Here is a 23,545-nt window from a genome sequence, read left to right on the forward strand (position 1 = left end):
CTCAGCTGCAGTTTATTTTACCTGAATTACTGCAGCCCCCGGCAGCTGTGCACACATGCATCTGGTTTATGCAAGTAGCCAGAGATGTTAAACCCTTAAAAACATAAATGGGAAAAACAGTAATGAGTAGAGGATTAAAATGTCAGTTTTTCCCCTCTCAGATAAACACTTTAATGTCTACTCTACTCAGTTCAAATATATAGTAATATTAACATGTGGATTACTTGTTACTTTAGGTCTGCAACAATTAACAAACAGGGCCACAAATTTAATAAGGGCTTCCAGCATGTATATAGCCAATGTATTTTAGAAGGGCTTGATTACACTGATTAGCTGGCTTATACAGTAAGGTTCTCTGCGAACACAGTTTTTACAGTTTCCTGGTTGCTTAGTAACAGGAGGGACAGCAGCTGAGTTGGCGAGGCCACCTGCAGTGTGATATGCTCTGGCGAGGAAGATGAGCATGGAGGAAGGAGAGTGGAAGCCTGGCGTGACACTCCATCAGTGAGGCCCCGATTAACTATATGAGACCTGCACATCAGAGATGACTGTCACCACTCAGCTGCTGCAGGCCCACTCTGGCAAGAATTCACCATGTCTCACTGTCTAATGATGGGCAGCACAGGTGGAGGTTCAGGCATGCAGAAAGATGGGGCACAGCACAAAGGCCTTCCCCTGCTCTCCACAAGGCCCAGGAGTAGAGGGATCCAAACAAATCCATGTGTAACACTCTTTCAGTGGGTCACGAGAGGGAAAGAAATTGTAAGTGCACATTTTCAACTAAGCAGCAATGCTTCAATTTACATCAATGTGGTAACAGCAATGTGATGTTTTCTACATATTAGTTCTAGTCTAGGTCTAAACCTCATTGTCACATACCTGTCACTTTTGTCGCCTGCAGGGCTACACCACTTCCTAGAGTATACATGCTAAAGCATCCACCCAACACCTCCTCTACTGCATGACCAGCAGATTGGCCACCCACAAGTTTTTTTTCCCGTGCTCTCATGTGGGGAAGTTAGGGACAGGTGGCTGAGACCTGCAGAAGTGGACAAACCAAGCAGCACTTTGCTGTTCTCACAGCTGCTACATTGGTATGTCACACTGCAGGAAAAAGAAGTGATGTAATATTCTAGCACGTCTCAGATATTCTTAATATTGAATCTCCACCCAATGCAGGTGCTGGTGGTGGTCTTGGTAACCGTGCAGTTCCAGTGCTATGCTCTGTAGTACTGCATATATACAGTAACAAACTAGCTTTTATCCTCTAACATAAGCACAAAGGTAAATGTAATCTGGCTATAAAGCACTTGGCAGGAAGCACTAGGCTTTTCTGTTTTAAAACACAATCACCGCTAATTTAATGTCACCTGAATATTTAAGAATGGGTCAAGTTTTAAGTCAATTTTTTTTTATATTTGGGAGATCCATTTTCAAAGGCCAATAAAATTAAGCTTTTTTAGAAATCTAAGTCTAATTAAGCATACCAGGTTTTCATTTGCAATTCTTGTAATGGCTCATTGTGGAATAAAGTAAACACCTGTATAAAAACTAAAAACTTCAGTGTTGCTTAAGATATTATCACTGAAGTTGTCATAATAATTTTGAAAACAAAAGGAAAATACTCTGGAATAAAGTCATTTAGAATTATAGCTGCATGTAAACACTGTGTAATCATTCTTTATGGTAATGCATCTAGATTAAGACAACTATTTACTTCTAAGTGTGACGTTTTATTTAATGCCACTACTTTAATCTGTTTTCATTGAAAAGATGCTTTAAGGCTTCAAAGAAAAAGCAGAGATGCAGAGAGAGAGAGAGAGAGAGAGAGAGAGAGAGAGAAATAAATTAGATATTACTTTGTTGAGTATTTGTGCTCTGCCTGTTAACTGCCTATCTGTGTACATCTGCTGCATTATAATGATTTATCTTAAATAACTTCCAAATATCATTTAACTGAAATAAAGGCCATCTGTTAAATGATTGTAGGTTACTAGTTGATAACATGTAGCGATACTGGACACTGGTGGTAATAAACTAATAAATTAAGTGGTAAATACCAGCTTGAGACTGCTGTAGAAAATAAAAGTATACAAAACACCCACACAAACATGTACATTAGAAACAGCAGAGTCTACAGTCAAGAAGAGTACTGGAGGCTGGCCTTTCGCTGATATGCACTGATCCTGGACAAAGAAAATGGTGCAGTTGTTTTGCTAATCCAAAACTAGATATTCATGTTCAGTTATGGCTAACGCACATCAGACCTGCTGGCGCTGCTCTGTACACTAACTGCTGCTTGACTGTCTTCCCAGAGCCAAACAGCAGACTCTGCTTTCATAATTAAATCAACAAATTACATCAATCCAATTTGTAAACAATAGCACTTGATATCTCCACAAGCTATAATTTCCTGTAACTGCTGTGTAATCTTGTGCAAGATAAGCACTTTTTCCTATCAAATGTGTCCTTTGCATTGTTCATCTATCAACATTCCTTAAAAAAAAAAAAATGTCCGTGGCATGCAGGGACTAATGCAAACCTGCACAGATCTGCATAACTTCTACCTGCCATTATAGCACTCACAGGAGCAGCACTCCACCCTTCCCAATCACTTGCCTCTGCACACACTTGTTTTTCAAGTTTCAGAGAATCCAGTGTAGAGAAACACAAATGTATATGGCCCTTTGAAATAACTGTTTGTACCAGAAATAAAATTTTAGGCAGAGAGTAGACTCATCACTTACCAAATCCCCCCTGTTTAGTGAGAAGAGTACACTTGCTGAGAAAAGGAGGGAAGTGAGAGAAATAGGGAAAAAGACAGACAGAGGAAGCTATAAAGTAGATTCATAATATTGAGAATCTCTGTGGGAGAGGAATATAAACCCCATTTCAGTCCTCTGCAGACAGCAAAAAGTGTGCCAATCACCCTGGCCATATGAGTATGGGAATTAGCATTCTGTTTAACACAATTACAACAGCATAGAGTAAGGATTCATGAAGGTGCAACAATGATATGTTCAAACATATCAAATAGCAGATGCTTCATAGACCAGTTTAATGTGATGTGCTATGGCATATTTAATGGCTACGTCAAAAGAAGCAGTGTGGAAACTAATATTAATTTAAACACGTCTACGCCAGAATGTATCGTGTGCTGAGGTTACTGCAGTGCCAGCATTTGAGCAGCAATAAATCAGTAATGTGGAAAAATGAGGACATGCTGAAGAAGTATGTCGAGGTTTTGCTAAAGACAACGATGTCCACTGCTTATGCCCTCAACAAGACAAGGTCACAAAGAAAACCCTGAAGAAGACCACATTGAAAACTATGATTTCAACCCAAGCGTCATGACATCCCCTCTGCTAGGCAGGTGTTGTGTCCACTCTGCTCCATGCTGACAGGTACTGGAGAGAATTCACAATGCACAATCAATGCTCTTCCTGTTAGTACACTCTAGTCTTATAGTTGTAAACAGCAGTTACGTCATGTTGAGAGCAGCCTGGTGAACAACTTCTCCCCCCCCCCCCCCCCCCCCAAGTGCCTCCCTCTGCCTGCTGCCTCCACAGAGCTGGATCTGATTGGACTAGAGTTCCTCCTCTGCCACCACGGACAGGAATCATACAGAGACACAATTAGCAAGAGCCCTGGTTGCCATGGTGATCCATGACCGCGCATCTGCTTGGAATGAGTAGACAGCTCCTTGCATGCAGGCGGATCTTGCAAAAACACCCAGTGACGTCCACAGGTGCACCGCAGGTCCTGCTGCACGGGTTCTCCGCTCCCATGCCACATCACGGCTTGGCCGAGCCTGGCCTGTGTAGGTGCTCAACAATCTCCCAGTTTTGCATGGGGGAAGCTTTCAGCACAGGCCTCCGCAATAGGCGGGGGGCTCTCTGCTAACAGTGGCTCAGGTTGCATTAAGTACCAGGTATGCAGAGCTCCTCTTCCATTGGATGCACACATTTTCCTTCTACCCAGGAGGGGCTTTTGACAGGCGCTGTCACAGCCGCAGACTCCCATACTCTCCCGAATGTTGTCCCCATTGAACATGCTTATGATGTATCAGCATGCCTGCTAAAGGCAATGGGGGATTGGACCTCAGGTTTCTCCTTACATTCCCCTTCACTGTAAATCTTGTGAAATGTAATTTGCAGTAATTTGCAGTCTGTACCTCTGACTTAGCAGCAAAGTATCTCAGAATGGGGTGGCATTTGGTTATTCTTTGTTTTAAGCAAACAAAACAATTCACAACAGAGGAACAGCACCAAGCAGACATATGTAAACGCGTGCACACATGCACTCGCACACACACACACACACACACACACACACACACACACACACACACACACACACACACACACACACACGCACACACACACACACACACACACATACACACAAAACTTGAAACAACTAAAATAGCACCATTATACTGATCTTGTTACTAATACAAAATAATTGTATTAAAAATAATTACAAATATAGGGGCTGGGATGATCTTTGGCTTCCCAAAGAAGATCTGTTAAACTGTTGACATTTTCAATTGAGTCCTGCCTTGATGTCCTAGGAAGGCCTCACTGTCGCCCTTTCATGCACATCAGGATGCATGGCTTTCTGCATTTCTGTCCAGCTGCCAGGCGCACAGTATGGTAAGAGAGAGTGGGCGAGAGAGAGGTAGAGAGAGGGAGAAAGAGAGCAGGAGAGAGACAGAGAGACAGAGAGAGAGAGACAGAGACAGAGAGAGAGAGAGAGAGAGAGAGACAGAGAGAGACAGAGAGAGAGACAGAGAGAGAGAGAGACAGAGAGAGAGAGAGAGACAGAGAGACAGAGAGAGAGAGAGAGAGAGAACACATGAGTCTGCGTGGGCTTTCAAACGGTCTCCGTCCTCCCCCCTCACTATACTTTCACTCTCAGGGGAGTCAGAGGTGAGAGATTAGCTGCCTCCTGTGAGTTTGGTTTCAAACAGCACTGATGAAAAGCAGACCCCTACAGCACCTGCCCCTCCCGCCACATCCACTACCCTTGCCAAGAGCCCTGAGTGTGGAGTCAGTGTGTGTGCGGGGGGTTGAGCCAAGCACATTTGGGGATGAGTGAAGGCACGTGTTAGGGGTGGTGTTGAGTGGAGCTGGAGTGGAGTTTTGAGTCAAGGCATGTTCTGGGCTGGATGGGCTACATCTGAGCTGCAATGCCTCTTCAATAGCACAGCCCTGGTTCACAAGGAGAATCACAATGCTGGGTGAACACAGCCATGAAACAAGGTTAATAAATAACTTATGGCCCTTATCAAATATTTTCACTCAAGCAGCTGTGCATCAAGGAGGGATGTGTTTCATCCCTACATCTCTTTGCTTCACTGCATTCTCGCTACTTATTGCGTGATTCTAGCCACTTTAGCAACTAGATGAGATGCAGCTAGGAAAACAAGCCACATGGACCAACAACGTGAAGGGACATTTTGTGAATTCAGCGATAAACTCAGCTCAGACGCTCATATTCACATTTCATCTGTTCTGATCTGGAGTGTGATATAGCAACATGTATGATATGAGTATATGTATTTCTCTCTTCTTTGATATCAAATGTCCCTATGATCATAGGAAAATGTGAAAATTTTGATGTTTTGGAGACTTTTATTTTACATAAAGAATATTTGAAACACTAATATTCGAAAAACTAAAAGAATCATACCATTTCCTCTTGGCTGCTGGTGTTAAGCTTAGGGTGTATTATGCATACATTTAGTTAATTACAGTCATATAAAAGTCAATAATACACAAGTCACTGTGTGTGTGTGTGTAATGTAATGTGACTGTGTGTTAGTATGTTTAGTATGAATGCGTCTGTGCATCTCTGTCTATTGTTATGTGTATGTGTATGTCTGTGAATATGCACACGTTCTGCTTTCAACAATGTCACATGCTGGGGATTATGGAGACCAGGGACCACAAACGTGTCAAATCTCTGCAGCTCAAAGCAAAGACAGACATTGTTCTGTATTCAAAGGGACAGACCCTTCCCTGGCTCTGGGATTCTGATGTTGGTACTGACAGCACGCTATGGCCAGCGGATGCCATGGCAGCTTTTCCACTCTGTCATCACAAAGCAGCTCCATTTGTGTGACCAAGACCCCTTAGACAAGCATAAACACTATTCTTCCTGCTGTGACATCTCACCCATCGTTACATCAACCAATCCCATTATATCTGTCATACAATTCATAGAAAGAGAACAGAGAGAGAGAGAGAGAGAGAGAGAGAGAGAGAGAGAGAGAGAGAGAGAGAGAGAGCGCACATTTTGATATTAACCTTTTGATGAACATTCTGGTTGAAGCTACCTCCTGAAATATATTCTTCCTGAAATCTATTATTTTCAAGTAAAGATGCAAACTCATCATTAACAAATATAAGTTTATCCTTTTAATTCTGTAAATCATTGTAATGATTCTGTAATGCTGCATAAACCCCTAAAGCCTTAGGGATCTTCATTTAAGTCACATCTAATCAAACCTAAATTAACATCTAATTCAATTGACCATCTAATTCACCATGCTAGTCTTCCTGTAAGTATTGATGAATATTCTCAGATTTCCTTTTAATAGTACACTATGGCCGCATTCATTCCAATGCCATTAAACACCTTCTGTAATGATAGCACTGTAGTTCTTCTTTCAGCAAAACCAGTAATAGTCAGCAAGGTGAAGCAGATTCAACTGAGAATCAGCATCATTTTGCAGGTGTCACAGCTTTCAAAGCCAACCCCACACACTTAATAGTAAGTCCAGTCATGTGCTTTTTCGAAGCTAATTATGGGTGTGTGGTCAGCCTGTGGTGCCAGATCCTCCCCCACACTTGGCAGCACCTTGGACAGCTACGATGACTCAGAGGAGCTCACCTGTGGAGAGCTGGCCCATGGTTGCATCCTGCTGACGGACTCAAAGCACTGGCAAACAGGTCTTAACCTCACTAAGTCATCTCTCTTCCAGCAGGACACAGGCAACAGTATATCAGACTAACATCTTTTCTAGCTCCACCCTTTAACCCTCCTCCTCTCAGAATAACCCCACCCCCTACTGAGCATGAAATGCAAAAAAAGCCTCAGTACTGCACCAGAAACGTCAGTCCTGCTCCAACCAGCCAGTGATTAATATGATCAGTCACTGAATTTCTCTCTGAACACTTTGCACAAATGACCTGCAATACACATCTTCACTGCACCTTTGCTGTGAGAACCATGTTCCCAAACAATCATTTTAATGCAATGTCTTTACAACACAACTGTGCTGTATTTGACATCACTAATTACATTTCTTCTCTTTTTATTGGCTCAGACCCCTGTGAAAGCGCCGGTGCTGAACAACTCCCTCCAGGCACAAAACATAGACGTACAAAATCATTACATGACACTTGACTGTAGTAGCGATTACAGTCAGCTCCATTACCTAACAGCCAGCAGGCACAGTTGATTTCACTTATTTGCCTTTGACTGTGGCTCTCTGTGAGCCACAGCGAATGTACTATATCCATAGCTTTGTAATAGAGAAAAGGCAAATGCTCTGCTATTTGAGACAAGAGCTGCAGACTTCATTTAATAAGGGATAATTGGCTGATGCAGAGGTCTGTGACCAGTCTACTGTTAATATGAGATACATTTGCAGATATGGCACCACAGTACGGTAAATTTCAGTCTGAGCTGGCATTGCCCTCCTGGAAAAGGCTCCCACAATTCACTGCAATGTTGTGGGGGATTTTTTTAGTTCCTGTTTCAATCCACTGATTCACTTTGCAAGAATGCAAGAATGTGATGGGTGTTGGGCAAGACACGTCATGCAAGAGTGTAAGAGCCTCACCTTCTGAGGCTAAGGTGAAGGGTGCATGCATAATTGAACATGCTTATTTCAAATGGATTTGAGCATATCCAGAGCAAACCCAGGCCCAGCACACAGGCATGACTAGGTCACTATGGACATGGGGTGAAAAGTGATGCGGGCTGCTCTGTGAATTCGGCTGCATGCTCATTCACTGCCTGAGGAACGATCCAGGCTCTTCTGCTACATTCCCCCAACCGGCATGCTGACACCCATAGCCAGGTAGTATGAGGCTTACAAGCTTCTCCGCACCATGACTAATACCGCGTGAGCCCAGGAACGCCTCGCCTGCAGCCTCCGTCTCCAGTGCAAACACAGGCAGAGCCCCCGTGGCTATCGCAGCCAAAGTTGAGCTTCGAGGCAGTGTATACACTATAGCACTGGCTTGCTCTGTGGGTTGTTTTTTCTTTCCTGGGCGAACGTTGCCATAGTTACAGAAACTACGGTCTGCGGCAGCAGTGCCACCTCAGAGCTGTTTGAATGGAGTGCACTCGTCCATGTGCTCACTTGGGTTCTAATTAAAACAGCTGCCTTTGAGGTGGCATGGGAGCAGAGAGCCATCCCACCACCGCTAGAGCCCCAACAGGCCTGTCGAAGAGCAGTGGCACGGGGCCGCAGCACTAAGAGGCAACCCACTCACTATCCACAGCTAAAGACCCCAATGACAAACCATACATGTCTCACTCTGGGACTTATGATGGTACCTCACATTTCTCAACAATGTGATGCATGGTTATTGAATTACAACTCTTGACCACCATTCAGCTGAATATAACCAAGCAAGTAAATATGTACCAGATGTGTGAGTCCCAAAAGAAAGCCTTAGCATGAAGACTATGAAGACTATAAGTCTATATAATCTTGAATATTACACTAACATTACAAAAACCAACACACTCAGCACAGTGACCTTTAAAGGGTCTTTTAAAATACAAAGGGCATCAGGTGAAACATAGTTTTACTTAAGTTTAAAAATCAAAACTGTCAAAAATCGAACTACCACATCTTATCAGCTACTCACAGGCCACACAATATACATATATATTATCTCACTTCATTCCATGGCCTTTTCTAAAATCAGCCTTAAATTTGGGAAACACCCTGCTCAAATTATACTTTCATTGCATTATTTTATTCCACAAGCCTGGAAAATACTTGACATGAGTGGGCTTTTTTCAGTCACAAAATATACTCCCTCTTTTTCTTTCTTTTTTGGCACATGCTTCTCTGTGAGCCATTTAATATTAATGGCTACTTATGTCCCATCAGGGAGCAAGAGGATGAAGTATGTACACAATAGTTTAATTAATAGATAATGATAGTTCATACTTCATAAAGGGAGCTCTTTTATTACCAATTAGGCACCAGCGTAGATCTATCTCATAAAAAAAGTAGACAAGGAAACTTTTATACCCAAATGATAATAAGAACCCATAATAAAACAGCTGCAAAAGTCACTGACTTGGATAACTACAATATATTTCTAAAGGTAAACTGCAAAAATTTGGCTTTTTAAATTAATAAATATAATGCAACTGTGGTATGACCTATAGCAAATACCACATGCACAAAGAGCAGATCAAAAAAGAAAACAGCAGACTCAACTAATCATTTAGCTTGAACTGTCAACTGCAATACCAGACTTATACCATATAAAAAGAGACAGAGGACAGAAGCCAGTCAGCCTGTATATGGAACAGTACCTTTAAGTAACCCTCCTTCAAGAAAGTGCACAAAGCACTATGCAATCAAAAAGAGAACCAACCAACTTGTGCATTTGATTTGTACATATCAACATACCTACCAACAATGGCATAACAGTAAAACACTTTCAGAGTGATTGCAAAGACTAAAGTGATGCTTTGTGTTTGTTACCCTCCCTTATTGCATGTAATTAGAGAAATAAATGCTTTTGACTACCTGAGCATTAAATATAGCTGTGAGGGCACCGGTGAAAGACACTCTGCTCTATTAGTGACTTTTCCATTGTGGAGAGAAACAAGTTTGTGCAGATGTTTCACCACACTGCACACAAATCTGTTAAACAAAGAGGGGTTTTCCTGTCATTCCTTTGCTTGTTTCACTGCTCTGCAAATTAACCTCTTTTCTGGGCAATATCCCAATCAGACTCATTGTTTGCTGAGGGTAACTCCTAATCAGAAATCAGCATGGATGACATTTCATGTGCTGCCTATCAAAAGGTACAAGAATCCTACATAGAGCAAATACATCCCTGTATGCATAAAAAATACAGCCATAGACTAATTCAGTTCCCTAATCCAGTTTAAAGTGTTTACACAGGAATAATACATTGACAATGACATAAATAAGAACAGTCTACCTGCCCCATGATGTGTTATCAAAGAGGCTAGCAAATACTGAAATGGTTCTAAGATGGCTCTGTCCTGATAGTTGAGAAACTCTGAAGCAACCAATATGCTTTAAGTGGGGAAGGTGTTAAAGACCTATTTTATGTAAGAAAAAGAAATAGCGTTTTCACTTTGCACTAATTCATATGTAAAAACTGTCCCAGAATAAGCTGCTTTTTTGTCTTCAGTTCCACAACAGACCTCATTTGAGTATCTTGGGGGGGAAAAATCCTGTTTGGTGTTCCAGCTTCCAGTGCCTATCTATTTTAAAATTGTGGGGTTGTGATGCACTTCTCTATCCACTGTAGGCTTTGATCTGACTCTTCAGAACTCGCCCTATCCACACCAATGACACACAGACATTTCAACCCTGCTGACACACATAGCAAACAAGATTCCCGCAGTCAGCCCATCAATCAAGATGTTGTTTTCCACCTTCTCCTTGGATGTGTGCAGCCTTCTTTTCATGACCTAATCCATAATGCCTTTCTCAAGACCAGCCCCCTGTTCTGGGCTAAGATCCAGCTGTCATTACAACCTGGAACAATTATTTGAGCTTCTCCTTATTTTTAAAAGATTCAGCTACAATGCATTCAAACTGCAGGCAGAGCCATTCAAATAAGCATGAATGTAAATAATGGTAATTGTAATTGTTTAAACTATCTTTTTCCACAGTTCAGTGCTTTTGTGTATTTTTAGTGAGGGCCATGTAAAACAATGCAAAATCAAATGTTTGGCTGAAACAGAGATTGTTTTTTCTAAAGATGAACACCCTATAATTCCTAGGATGTAAACACAGCAAGAATGTTCCTGTCTTTCTTTATACACTTTCACAAGTTTCAAATGCTGCCCCTGATTTGACTCCCCTCCATTACAGAAGTCCAAAACAAGCATGACAGGCTCTCTCCACCCAGGAGTGCGCTTCATAAAAGAGTCTACAAGGTGACCTTATATTGAAAAGTCGTCGTCAGCACGCTGCAGCAGCGCACATCATATTTCACTTAAACAGTCACAGCCTCATTTCTCTCAGCTTGGGCCATGCCCAAGAGGCCGAGCGCTCCACTCTGCTTGCACGTTCTGCATGGTTCAGTGCCAGGTTGCAGAACTCACAAAACAATAACACTGGCCCCGTGTGGCACCAGTAAGGGAACACAGCGTTTACACCATGGGGGAGATTTATTCCCGTGATACCTCGCGTTTAGAACCAGCGCCAGCACCCGCCTATAATTTACCTAATTAGGAAGCAATTCCCATCGTTCACACAAACACATGCTCGACAGGAAATAACAAACAGTAGTGTATTTTTTGTTACTGTTTTTATACTCTGCTTGCCTATAACCAATGTGGGATCGAGTGAACTTAATGTGTGTAAAAATTGTCCACTCTGCCCTAGTTCACTGATACTGAGGAATTTACATTATATGCTGAAAAAAGCTGACCTTCTTGTGGGATCAAAGTAACAAAAGATTTATTATATCAAGCAAAACTCGAGCCAGTTACACATACAATTGGATAGATATTGAAATGTTTCTATACACCTTATATTGTCAATAACAAATACAATGTATACTGAATGCACTGATAAGGAAAGAGAGAGAGAGAGAGAGAGAGAGAGAGAGAGAGCGAGACAGAGAGAGAGACAGACAGAGACAGAGACAGAGAGATTTCTCCAAATCTAAATCTTTAGTCTATCAGTCCTGTCTCAGCTCTACTCTTCTTTCCAGTTCAACTCGAACTCCCCTCAGTGTTGTTCAAGATAAAACAATTCCTTCAGTTTCAAATTGAACAAGTAGTATTGTATAAACAGTTTGCTCAAAACTGACCAATCAAAAGTCACCACATACTAGAAGCACCCTCCCACCATAAGACAACCATCAGATATCACAGATTCCAGATCTCACACCTGGTAGGACACTGGTTTACAGTCCTGAGTAACAACTGACTATTTATGGTATGGCAGGTCTAACGTGACTATTGTGGTGTGATCAGCCTTCTGTTTGAGTGAGACCACACCCATGTGCATAACAGTGGGGGTAGATGAGAACTAGACTCCATAGGCCAGAGAAAAGCATAGAGTGGCATGTAAATACAGTTGCCATGTTGAGCAGCTGCAAACACGCCCCTGGCTGTGGTTCCCCTGAGGTCCGGGTGGTCTGATATATAGTATTGTCACACTTCTCTGGCTGTAAGCATGTCCCTCTGAGCAGCTTCGCCACTTGGGTGGCCCTGTGACCCCCCAGCACTACACACTCCTAAATCAGTGACAGTGCACAAAATATTACATATGATACTTTTATCCAAAGCAACTTACAATTATGACAGAGTAAAACTTGAGCAAGTGAGGGTTAAGGGCCTTGCTCAGAGGCCCAACAGTGGCAACTTGGCAGTGGTGGGACTTGAACCAGCAATCAATTCAATTACAAGTACCTTATCCACTGAGCTACCACTGCCTCTATTTGACAAATTAGTCCTAATATTTAATTGGTGGAACTATATAAGGGCTCTACATTATGGTGTCTGTGCCGGTTGATGGCATAGTCAAGGATATGGCATTCAGATCTCTGGTATGGCACTGGTGGAGTATAGGGTGTGATACCAGTGGAGTATACAGTACGGCACTATTGGAGTAAACATCTTTTCACTGGTGGCGTGTACATTGTGTCACTGGTGAAGTATACAGTTGTCACTGGTGGAGTAAACATCTTGTCACTGGTGGAGTATACAGTGTGTCACTGGTGGAGTGTACAGGGTGGTGCAGGTGGGATCAAAGGTGTATTGCTGGTGGAGTGTACTTCATGGTAATGGTGGAATACATGGTATAAGCTTAATGGAGTATACAGTGTGACACTGGTTATGTATACAGAGTAGCACTTGTGGAATATACATGGAACTGGTGGAGTATCCAGCATAGTACTGGTGGAATATATTGCATTGTGTTGGTGGAGTATACAGTGTGGGACTGGTGGACTATACGGTGTAGCACTGGTGGAGTAAGCAGAATGACAATGATGGATTTTACAGTATGGTGCTGGTGGAGTATACGTTGTGCCGCTGGCACCGCACAGATGAAGTTTATAGAACACATTCAAACTCTCCAACAGGGCCACTTATAATATAGCTTTTTTTCCTCTGTGGAACATTAAATTAGGAGTTCACATCACACACATAAAGTTAATATTCTCCATGAATCATACATGTAATGTCATCAATGTATAGTTAAACTACTGCCATACATAATCATCCTTTAAAAGTCTAACAGGTGCCTGTTATGGTAAAGCCAAACTCAGAGATGAGCAAGCACTCACTTCATTTTAGGATATGTCACCATCACTGGGTCTCCGACTCTTCGGCAAGGAGCTCAGGCAACTCAGGGCCTGGAAGCAGGGCACGCAGCATTGACCTGACATCAGGGCCCTCAAACAATATCATGTCAGATAAGCTAATGTATTCTGTGGGACATGTAGCATGGCTGCATCACCAGATGATCCATCAAGAAATACTCTATTGGTCATTTTTTGAGATTTGTGTACTTCAACAAACATATGTTTAAAAGTAATGGAATGGAAGTCACTTCCCTAAAACAGGCCATTTGCTATACAAGTACTACATATGTTTAAGGTCATTTTGAAACCTTTTAGCATATGAGAGTTTATAATGAGGTGGGCTGAACTGGCAAATGAAACCTGCCTTGCTATGTGATAATCAATATCCATTACACCTGCTGAGAAGAGTAATGAGCATTCACAGTCTTTTGACATGGGTAATAACTTAACAGGGTTTTTAAACCCAAGACAGGTCCCATGATAGCCCAGCCAGACATGCTTAAGCAGTACCCTGACTAGTCGCATGCACCGAACCAGAAGGAAACTCATAACGTGGCAAGCCACTGGGTCGTTAAATGTTACATCTCTTCATTCATGCCAAGTAAGCGTTTTGACTAAACACATAATAGAATTTTAATAATGGTGTTCAAGTAATGTGCAACCTCAAAATAATTTTGGGCAAAAGTATGACTGTAATATATTCACCTTAGTGTATCTTCATTGAGGACTCTGGATTAGTCACGTAAGAGATTAGACCATTTCATTTTGAGCATTTTTGATTACTAATACTGAAGACCAGCACAGTGCCATAGACACCAAAGTTTTAAAAAAAAATTCTAAAAATGAATCTTATCCACAGAAATGATGCCTACAGGACCCTTTGACTATAAGGGGACATTAAAGGTGAAGTAATTATCAGGACTCAAGCCGTAGTCCCCCATTTTCCCCTGACCCCCAGCTCCACAGCCCCTTATAACCTAAACCATGAATAATGAATAATCTTGAGTCAGCAGTGCACAAGATAGCAGAATGGAGGAGTGGTGCTCTCACGCTCGCTTGCTTGCTCTCGCTCTCTCTCTCTCTCTCTCTCTCGTAGCATGAGGCATGCCCACGACTGTTGCTTGGCAACCAGGTAATTCCTAGTAAGTACTTCTCCTCAGAGAAATCCCCCTCATCCTATAATTTACCAGGATCCCAGAGCCTCCCTCATCCTACTCACCATATATGGTGAGGTTATGGGGGTTCTCTGTGAGGCTACTTACACATGAAAAACCAATGGTTCTTCACAGTTTGAGAAACAATGCCGACATAGAAATGATGACAAAAGTAAATGCATTCAGAATACATAACTGTACACTGAGGTGTGGGACTGGTTCTGGCTGCTTCAAATCCAGAAGCCCAAGGTAGCAGCTTTATATCCCATTCAGGGAACACCACAGACATAAGAAATCCAGATGTTCTCATATTCCCAACTTTTCACTTAACTGTGTCAGTGCCCTACTGAAAAAGTCCTTAAGATTTAACAAAACATTTATAAGACATACAAGGGCCATATAAAACCATTCGGGTGATAAAAAGTAACCGATTACATCAACTTTAGCTACATACTTAGGTTACTGTACTTAGGTTATGTGCTTAAATCTGAGGTCCACAGTACACAAGTGTTTTCATACCTGTGAAAAACACAGGTGTTTTTGGCAGTCATCAAATCCTTGTATGGATTGATAATGGTTTGGAATTTAAAGTCACTTATAATTTACATATAAACAAAATATGTATTGGTATGTAAATATAATCACCAGTCAGAAAATGTAAGGTACTTATAGATCTAGATATAAATAATCTCAACTCAAACCTGAATATTGTCTCTGTAGTGTTATTCCTATTCCACTTTTCCTAGAGTTACCAGTAATTCCATTGGTACTCTTTCCATCATAAGGGATAAACAGGAGCTTTCTTTTTTAAGAGTATATAATGCAACCTCTTAATAAAAATAGTAATAAAAGTGCTAACCTGGCTCAGGATAAATTTACACTCAGGACATTTTCTGTTTCATCACATGTGTAACTCCCCAGTGTGGGTAACACCACTGTAACAATGCAAAGCCCGTCAGCGTGGGGTTGGGTAGTGTGTGTGGTAACACTGCAGTAACACTGCAGAGCCCTCCAGTATGGAGTTGGGTGGTGAAGTTATACTGCTGTAGCACTGCAAAGTGCTCTGCCTTCACAGAAAACCCTCCTCACAAGCTCCACACAAGCCTGCTGCCTGCATTGCCATGACAACCCCTGGCTACGGCTGACGAAGCCGTTACTGACAGTGTCTGTTTTCCAGCATGTTCTTCATTTATTCATCAGTTTCTTCTTTCATCTGCCATGGAGAATGCATAGAACAAGTAGAACGCAGAGAATGCAGAGAATGCAGGACAAACTTGCATCACCTGAATGAGTGACAGCCCATCCGTTCATACACAGGCCCAGGAGATGCTGAGCCAGGTGAGCAGAGGTGCAGCGCAAGGCTTCTTTTGAATTCGGCTTCCATCTGTGAATCATGAGTCTGCCACAGAATGCAACAATTCACTTTTGTTTTTCAAGATTAAGTTGTAATTTTACTGATTAAGAGAAATGAAATCCTAATAAAGATGAATGTATGAATAAACAAAACCATAGATGCAATCTGTCTCATAAAGTTCAATCTGAGACTAAACTGTTCAGATCTTTGCGGTTCAGAATCTCAATACAACTCTGATGCATAAATGTATTGAGTTTATTGATTTGAACATAGACACAGCTATAACAGAATCAGGGATTCCATACAACACAGCAAAGAAGCAATCAAAGGCAGACTCTATGCATTCTGAGGGTAAGAAATAAATGTGCAAGCCAATGACTCATATATATTTGAATGAATACTGAATAATTGTGGATCCTGCTGGAGAATTTAAAACTGCCCTCTTCATGTCAGCATGAGCATAAACATATTTAATACTGGACAGCCCACCTATGGCATTCATTTATGCAGGAGAAGAATGTAAGATGAACAAAAATAAAAAAGGAAGGCAATTTTGACAGGACAATGTCTTCAAAATTGATAAAACATTACAAACTAATGGGCAGAAGTATCTGTCACCATAGGAAATAAGACTCTGATTCTCTCTGTATTCTCTCAATCAGGCATGAGCCAACTATGAAACTTAACAGTTAACAGTTAACTGGCATTATCTAATTATCTAATCATTAATTTCAATTAATAATCCAACTGATCTTTTATCCTAGTTTTATTAATGGTTTAATGTCTTCCCCCATGTAAGAAATAAATTTTAAATTCTGATAAGATGAGAAGTCAATCAGAAAAGTGATTGTATTCTCAGACCCATTTGCTATTTCGGTCTGACTGTCAACTCTGAGCAGACAGTCATCTGTTGTCTAAAGTCACACTGCCCAAGACGGCAGCTGAATCAACAGTGTGACGAGACATCTCAGAGGCATGACCTCTGTCATCTGCTGCAGCTTGCAACAAAGCCACCCTATGCGCACCAAGCTGCATTAGCAGCAGCTACACGGCCAAAACTCCACATGGCCAAAACTCCACACAGCCAACATTCCACTGGCATAAAGGGTAGGTGCACCTTTAATGCCTTTGCCATTTATGATGAGCACATCTTATTAGAGTGATCCTAGTACCTCAGGAGACGTTTGAGATACTTCTGAGTGAAGTTCTAAATCAAAAAAATGCTCTTTGAACAAAGCTCTGATACAAGCTGTTGTTGGCTCCACAAAAGGGTTTTCTTCTTTGCCACATGCTCCTGAACTACATGGTGTCTTTGTTTGGTGCAGTACTGACACATCCCTTTGCTTTTCTAAGGGCATATTTCATATTTTACTGCAGTTTTTAAAATGGCTTTCTGGAAAAACAGCTTACACTCACATTCTTGTTTTCACACAGCAAAAAAATCTTTCTCCACCCCAGGCTCGACTTTTCCCCACTGGTCACCTTACCCCAGTCTCAACTGTTTCCCACTGGTCACCTTTCCCATAGGAAGGTCCATAGCAACCTCTGCAGCTGCCTCCTGTTGCCCACACAAATGCCAGCCTTTCTGCTCACACCCCACACAGATGCCTTACAGGACCTGGGCCGTGTGATGCTCACTGAAGGAATCTGTCCAGGGCAGCTTTTAAAATCAATGGCCATTTAGCTTTTCAATTATGTCTTTGCTTCTCTGTCTTTTGTTTATAACTGTCAGCTGTAAATAAATCTCTTTTGTTGAAGTCTGTTTCACCACACCTTATGCTAATCAATATCCACTGAGACACATGGTAGCATGGAGTGTCTGACAAGGAGGAAATATATCAGATCCAGCTAGCTAAAAATGTAGTACAGGGGGTTGGCAAAGGTACATCCTGGCAGCAACTATTTTTCACTTTTGATTCTGATATAAACTTCTACATTAAAGGCACCAGTACAGACATAAATTCAATTTACACAACAAAGCATATAAAATTATTGTTATTTTAAAATCACAGGACTGTTTTAGCAAAACAGTACATGTAAACCATTGTACTTTTTGTGCAAACCAGTTTTACTTTTTCGAAAGTAAAATAAACTGACTAAACTTAAGAAACTACAAACAGCAGTAAATTCTGAACAGTCTTAAGCAGGAAGGATATTTTCTTACCAGTAAAGTTTGGCGATCAGACTGCCACCTACTGTATTATTTCATAGCTTCAGAAACAAGCCTAAAATCAAAACTCTTCTTACAACGAGGTGCCATCTTATCTTTGAGTAACGGATGTGTCAGCAGTGTCTTTTCAAGATCATGTATCACTGTCATAACAAAGATACACCACATAAGTGCCAGTTAACATTTAAGCACTCCCTCCTCAGCTCTCATTTTCAGACTGATGAAAGATACTAAAATTTGTCGTCAGGCTAGACCTGAAGTTAATTTACGTCCATAAATGTACTGCGTTTTCTGGAATATATCAACAACAACAACAACAAAACTTTTTTCGTTTTTGTTACGCATACCGGCTGTTCTATGATGCCTTGGAAGGCAGTAGCGCCGTTATCACACCCGCACATCTGAAGTCATTAAAATGCCAAGGAGCCTGCAGGAGACGACCATTTGTAAAGGCCTCGTTAGTCCCATGTCATTGGTCTAAAAAAGGAATTAACTGGAAGCCAAGGGATATATGGAAAGTCTACTTCAGTGAATTTAATCCTTCAATGTGTCCCTAATCATTGCGCTTAACTGTTACTGATCCGATCTTTTCAAAAGTTTACAACTGTTAAATCATTCTGTCCTTTATTTGATTGCATGACTGCAATTTAGGCTCTAACAAAAGTTTGTGCTACACATTTCCATTAATAAATAATGAAGGATCACCTCTCCAAGTTTATTTCTGATTTCACACATTACGCAGCAAACAATAGATATGAACTTGAACCATAAGGTACGGTATGCTTGCATTCCTAAAATGAGACACATTTGTTCCTCTGTGCTGTGCCCTGTGTGAGCTTCCAGACACGCGCGCCTGCTGAGATTCCACAGAATGCTCGCTCATGGCGCCTGAGCGCACGCTGCCAACAGTTTCTCTTTGGTTTTGCAGCGATGCTCAGCTCATGACCCAGCGCACATCGCCAGACCTGCCTCTCCTACGCTGACAAATCAGCTCATCTATTTCACAAACACATGCTTACGTTTAACGGCTCGGACTGCGAATGGCACGTAGGATTTTACCTGCATTACGTAAACCTTTTGAAACTGGTTTCGTGCCAGTGGGACAATTTAATTGCCAGAAAGCAACGAAAAAAAAAAAAAAAAAACTTCAGAAAAGTTAACTTTTTATCTGCGCATTGGAAAAATATCTTTGGCGAATAAGCCAACTCAGAATTTCTGCCTTTACACAAGGTGTATTATTTACCAAATTATAACCAACCAAAAATTCTGCATCCATTTACAGGAAACAGGTATTTTCCCACAAATAAATGTGAGACATGTCTAAAAACACTTGCAAATGCCTGCAGTCAACAGCTGGAACGTTGAAAGACGCTGTGGACCAAGAGGAACTCTCCGCAGGGTCTTTACCTAACACGCATCACCATTGCACACAACGTGGGACATCCATGTATACACACATAACATGCATTTTAGGTAAAGACGGTAAAGGGAATGTAGCCTCTATATTTGTATGGCTACTAAGAGCTAATAACCATGTTCAGTCCAAAACGTGATTATAAACATGAACAGCTAGCATGAGTGTGAAAGAAAAACATCAACTGTTTGGCAGTTGTACACAATAAAATGACAAACCCAAAATCAGAATAAATGAAGCAAAATATGGCTCTTTCTTTCCTTTTAAAATGATCTTACACTGAATGAACTCCATATCAAACCACAATAGTCAAAATAAAGTCAAAAGAGTTTTGCTTAATTAATTAAATTCACCCAGCCTTTCTTTGGAGATGAGCTGTCTAAATGCTGTATCATGATAACCCTTTGTGTCAAATAACATGCCTGAGTTCTGAGGAGTTTATGGATGACTAACTATAACATTACATCCTCCCATTTGACACTCAAATTTCACATAACTGACACTGCAGGTTTGTTCCCCAAACATTAACTGTACAGCACTAAAAATAATAATAATAATGAATAATGATAATATACAGTGTAATCTCTACAAAATTCACAGTACACCTCTGGATGTGGCTTTTATAATACTGTAATAAAATCTGTCATGCTCTTGAAGTCATAACCAAAGCCAAAAAATCACTAGAATAACATGTCTGACAAGACAAAAGCCATTTTCACAGGGGGACCAAACTGCTAGTTCAAAATCTGGTGCCAAATGGCAGAGGAAACTGAGAATATAAATGATCTCTAACCGTTGATTAGTAATTCAATAACTGTTGGTTTTCAGAATTTGGTAATGCCCTTTATTGCTTTCATTGCTTATGGGTAATTGTCTTTATTTCTTCCTAATATTCATTTCAATCAGCTAAGCAATCAGTAAGGTGATGCAACAGATATCTTTGTTTTTCATTTTTAGCTGCTATCTTCTTCAGTGCTTCAAACAATTCTGAATCTGTGTTTTTCTGTAAAAAGATTCTAATTGACGTTAACACAGTATTGCGTTGCATACTGAAATAATTAAAAACACCATTCTAGTGCAGGCAGTTAAATCCGAACATCTGACAGCATAAGACTAGTTATAGCACTTCAGAGTATCTCACAGCTCAGACAATATAAAAAATCACTGAGCTTTACAGCTCCAGCTAGTGATGTCTTTGCTCTCAGTATATGACAGCAACAGCGAATTCATTATAAATATGTGCACAAATCACTGATCTAATTGTACTACTTAAAGCTGTTACTCAACAGGAAATGAAATCAATTTACAAAGCACCATGCAAGAGAATGTACCTACTGCAAATGCAAGATGACTGTAAGACTGTCAAGTTGGAGTTCATTGGGTCATTCTTCTAACAAGCAAAAATCCACAAATAAAATGTAGGAGTTTACAAGACCAGCATATTATATCAGCAAACCTAAGTACTCATCTAATTACCACAACTAAGAATCATGGACATATTGCTTCAGTTGATCTCTTTCTATACTATAAATTGGAACCTACAAAGATCAAGTTTTGTGCCTCACTTCTGAGAAGAGATGAAAGAGAATGTCATATTCCTTTACTGTCATGTTCCTTTAAATTAGGCTATTTATAATGTGGTACACTTAATTGCAACATTACCAAGAGAATGTATCTTTAGGAAATGCACAGCAGTGGCAGAGTGAACATCAACGCTCTGAAGTTTATTCTAAAAATATACCTATTTTATGGACAACTGCCATTTTTATTCTCTCACCCTGAGTGTCAGAATATGAAAGGTCAGTGAACCTCAGTCTAATAGATACTGATCTCATTACCTCCCACAAAAAACAACAACCCAAAAAACAAACAAACAAACAAAAAAACCTTTAAGTGCAAAACTTACAAAAAGCTAATTTCCAAAGGCAAAAATGTATACTTATTATTTATGGTGGGAGTTAAGTTGTATATTGATTATCATGTGGCCAGATTTATTTTTAGATACGTCAAAGCAAAGGTGTCCGATTAATACGCTACGGATTTCAAGAAATAGGTTTGCCTACGTTATCCATTGGGAACGTGAAAATTAAAACCTGTGTGGACAAAGGATATGGATTACAAACCACCCGGAGACACCAGCTACGTGGACGAGTGGTTTGTTTGATGCAGAAGAATACGACCGGCGCGAGCGCCGGATAGGGGGGCTGTTCCTCCTCATCTGAGACCAGATCCGGAGTTGGGTCGCGACCACTGGACCCCTGCGCCTGAGAGATCTCGGGGCCAGGAATCCATGTGCTTCTTTTTCCCTCCTCATACTCAACGTCTTCACCCTGACCGGGCGCCCGGTACAAGGCTGAAATTGGAACTCTCACCTCTTCGCTCTCCAAGTAGTGAAAGTGTTCTCTCCCCTCGCCATCAGTCATGATAAAGCGTCTGGCAATGATATCCTACAATTGCGAAATTAAGTCAAAATCAGACTGACAGGAGGTAGATTTAAAATACGCGCAAATAACCACTTCAAAAGGATTCATTGCGAACTGCATGATACGCTTCAGATCGTGCTTTATAGTTGGTTTCACCATTTTTATGTGAATACGGTCGATTGTTCATCACAAAGTGAAAATTTAACTGACATACAGAATTACATTTCCCCAACGAGAATAATGCGCAAAACCGTGGCGTGAACAATAGCGCCTTAGACTGGTATGCGTGCGAAAGAATCTAATGTAGAGACAATCAAATCAAAACACTTTAAACTTAGTGGTGTAGTTTAAGCAGTTAATAAAAAAGTAGCCCATGTTACCTTATAGGTAAGGAATTGAAGGTTCCCAAAAGCATCTCCTTTACTTTCAGTGTACCGCAGACAAATCCTTTCTGGAGAGGGTCTGTTTCCCGTTACAGTCCATTTGCTTTTTCCAAACGCTGTTTCTACCTCTTAGCAGTGCGTTAGTCAAAATTTCTTTAGAATGAAGAAATAGTAGTTATTCAAAAACATTAAATGTGAAAATATCTTTGAGGTTATTCTTGAGAAATGCCGAAAATATATACATTGTCGAAAGGCGGCAAACAGGTTTCGCGCGTCTGTCTTGGTCGAGATCCTCTCTTGATCTGACACACTAAACTTCTGTTGTACCGGGAGCGCAAACACGTGACGCCTCATCCGAGACCAAAGCTACTGAAACCGTAAAAGTAGCGTATTTGCATTATTTTAGACCGTAGGCACTGGGATTTGTGTCGTTGTTTAGGCTGTTTTTACAGTTATGCTTCGTTTTTTAGCTGACATATGCATTTTGTACAATACATTATTAACCGCATTTGTCTGCGGTACATTTCACCACAATATTTTCTTACCGCAGTGATAAAGTCCAACGCTTTTTCCTTTGTAAGTAATCTCATATGTTCTGGAAAAAATGGTCACAGGAGTGGAAATTATTTTAATGATCGTGCTTGTGTTCATAATAGATTTGGCCATCGCGCCAATTGGAAGGAAAGGAAGCTTGAAAAGCAATAAAACAAAATCACAGGGCCTAGATTAAATAATGTAAAATTAAACTAAATGTAGTACGGCCACGTTTAAAAGCGACTAGGTACTATGTAGTCGAACTCTGAGACAGCGTCTATGAACAAGATACACATATGAATTATGAAAGTCAGCGTGCTACATGCTAATGGTGCTTTCATACTTCCTCGGCGTAGTCGTTGTTTTCTTACAGCATTATCAGGATTACAAGAAGCAAATGTGGTTTTATAAACTGAGCGTCATCACAGAACTGCAAGACTGCTCACGGGAAATCCAGGCATTTTCAGTACAGCTCCCTCAGCTGTCTCCATGGCATGTGAATCACTCAGAAAATTAATTATCAAAAAAAAAATTGGATACAGTTCAATAGA

The 23,545-nt window shown here is 40.9% G+C and overlaps 1 protein-coding gene across 2 annotated transcripts in view; it reads right to left on the bottom strand.

The window, feature by feature from the left end:
- Nucleotides 1-22,755, bottom strand: part of cacna1ha (calcium channel, voltage-dependent, T type, alpha 1H subunit a) — a 66,369-nt gene extending 43,614 nt beyond the window's left edge. The window contains exons 1-3 of one of the 2 annotated variants that reach the window (XM_027022194.3): nucleotides 22,703-22,755; nucleotides 22,458-22,613; nucleotides 21,767-22,101 (exon numbers count right to left, since the gene is read on the bottom strand). In XM_027022194.3, the coding sequence (XP_026877995.3) occupies nucleotides 21,767-22,077 (311 nt within the window). In that variant the 5' untranslated portion in view covers nucleotides 22,078-22,101; nucleotides 22,458-22,613; nucleotides 22,703-22,755. Of the gene's footprint in view, nucleotides 1-21,766; nucleotides 22,102-22,457 lie in introns of both variants that reach the window. The other variant, XM_081699642.1, reaches the window with a different exon arrangement.
- Between the last annotated feature and the right edge of the window lie 790 nt (nucleotides 22,756-23,545).

The sequence above is a fragment of the Electrophorus electricus genome, chromosome 2, assembly GCF_041902795.1.
Source record: "Electrophorus electricus isolate QZ-2024a chromosome 2, ASM4190279v1, whole genome shotgun sequence".
Classification (NCBI taxonomy): domain Eukaryota; kingdom Metazoa; phylum Chordata; class Actinopteri; order Gymnotiformes; family Gymnotidae; genus Electrophorus; species Electrophorus electricus.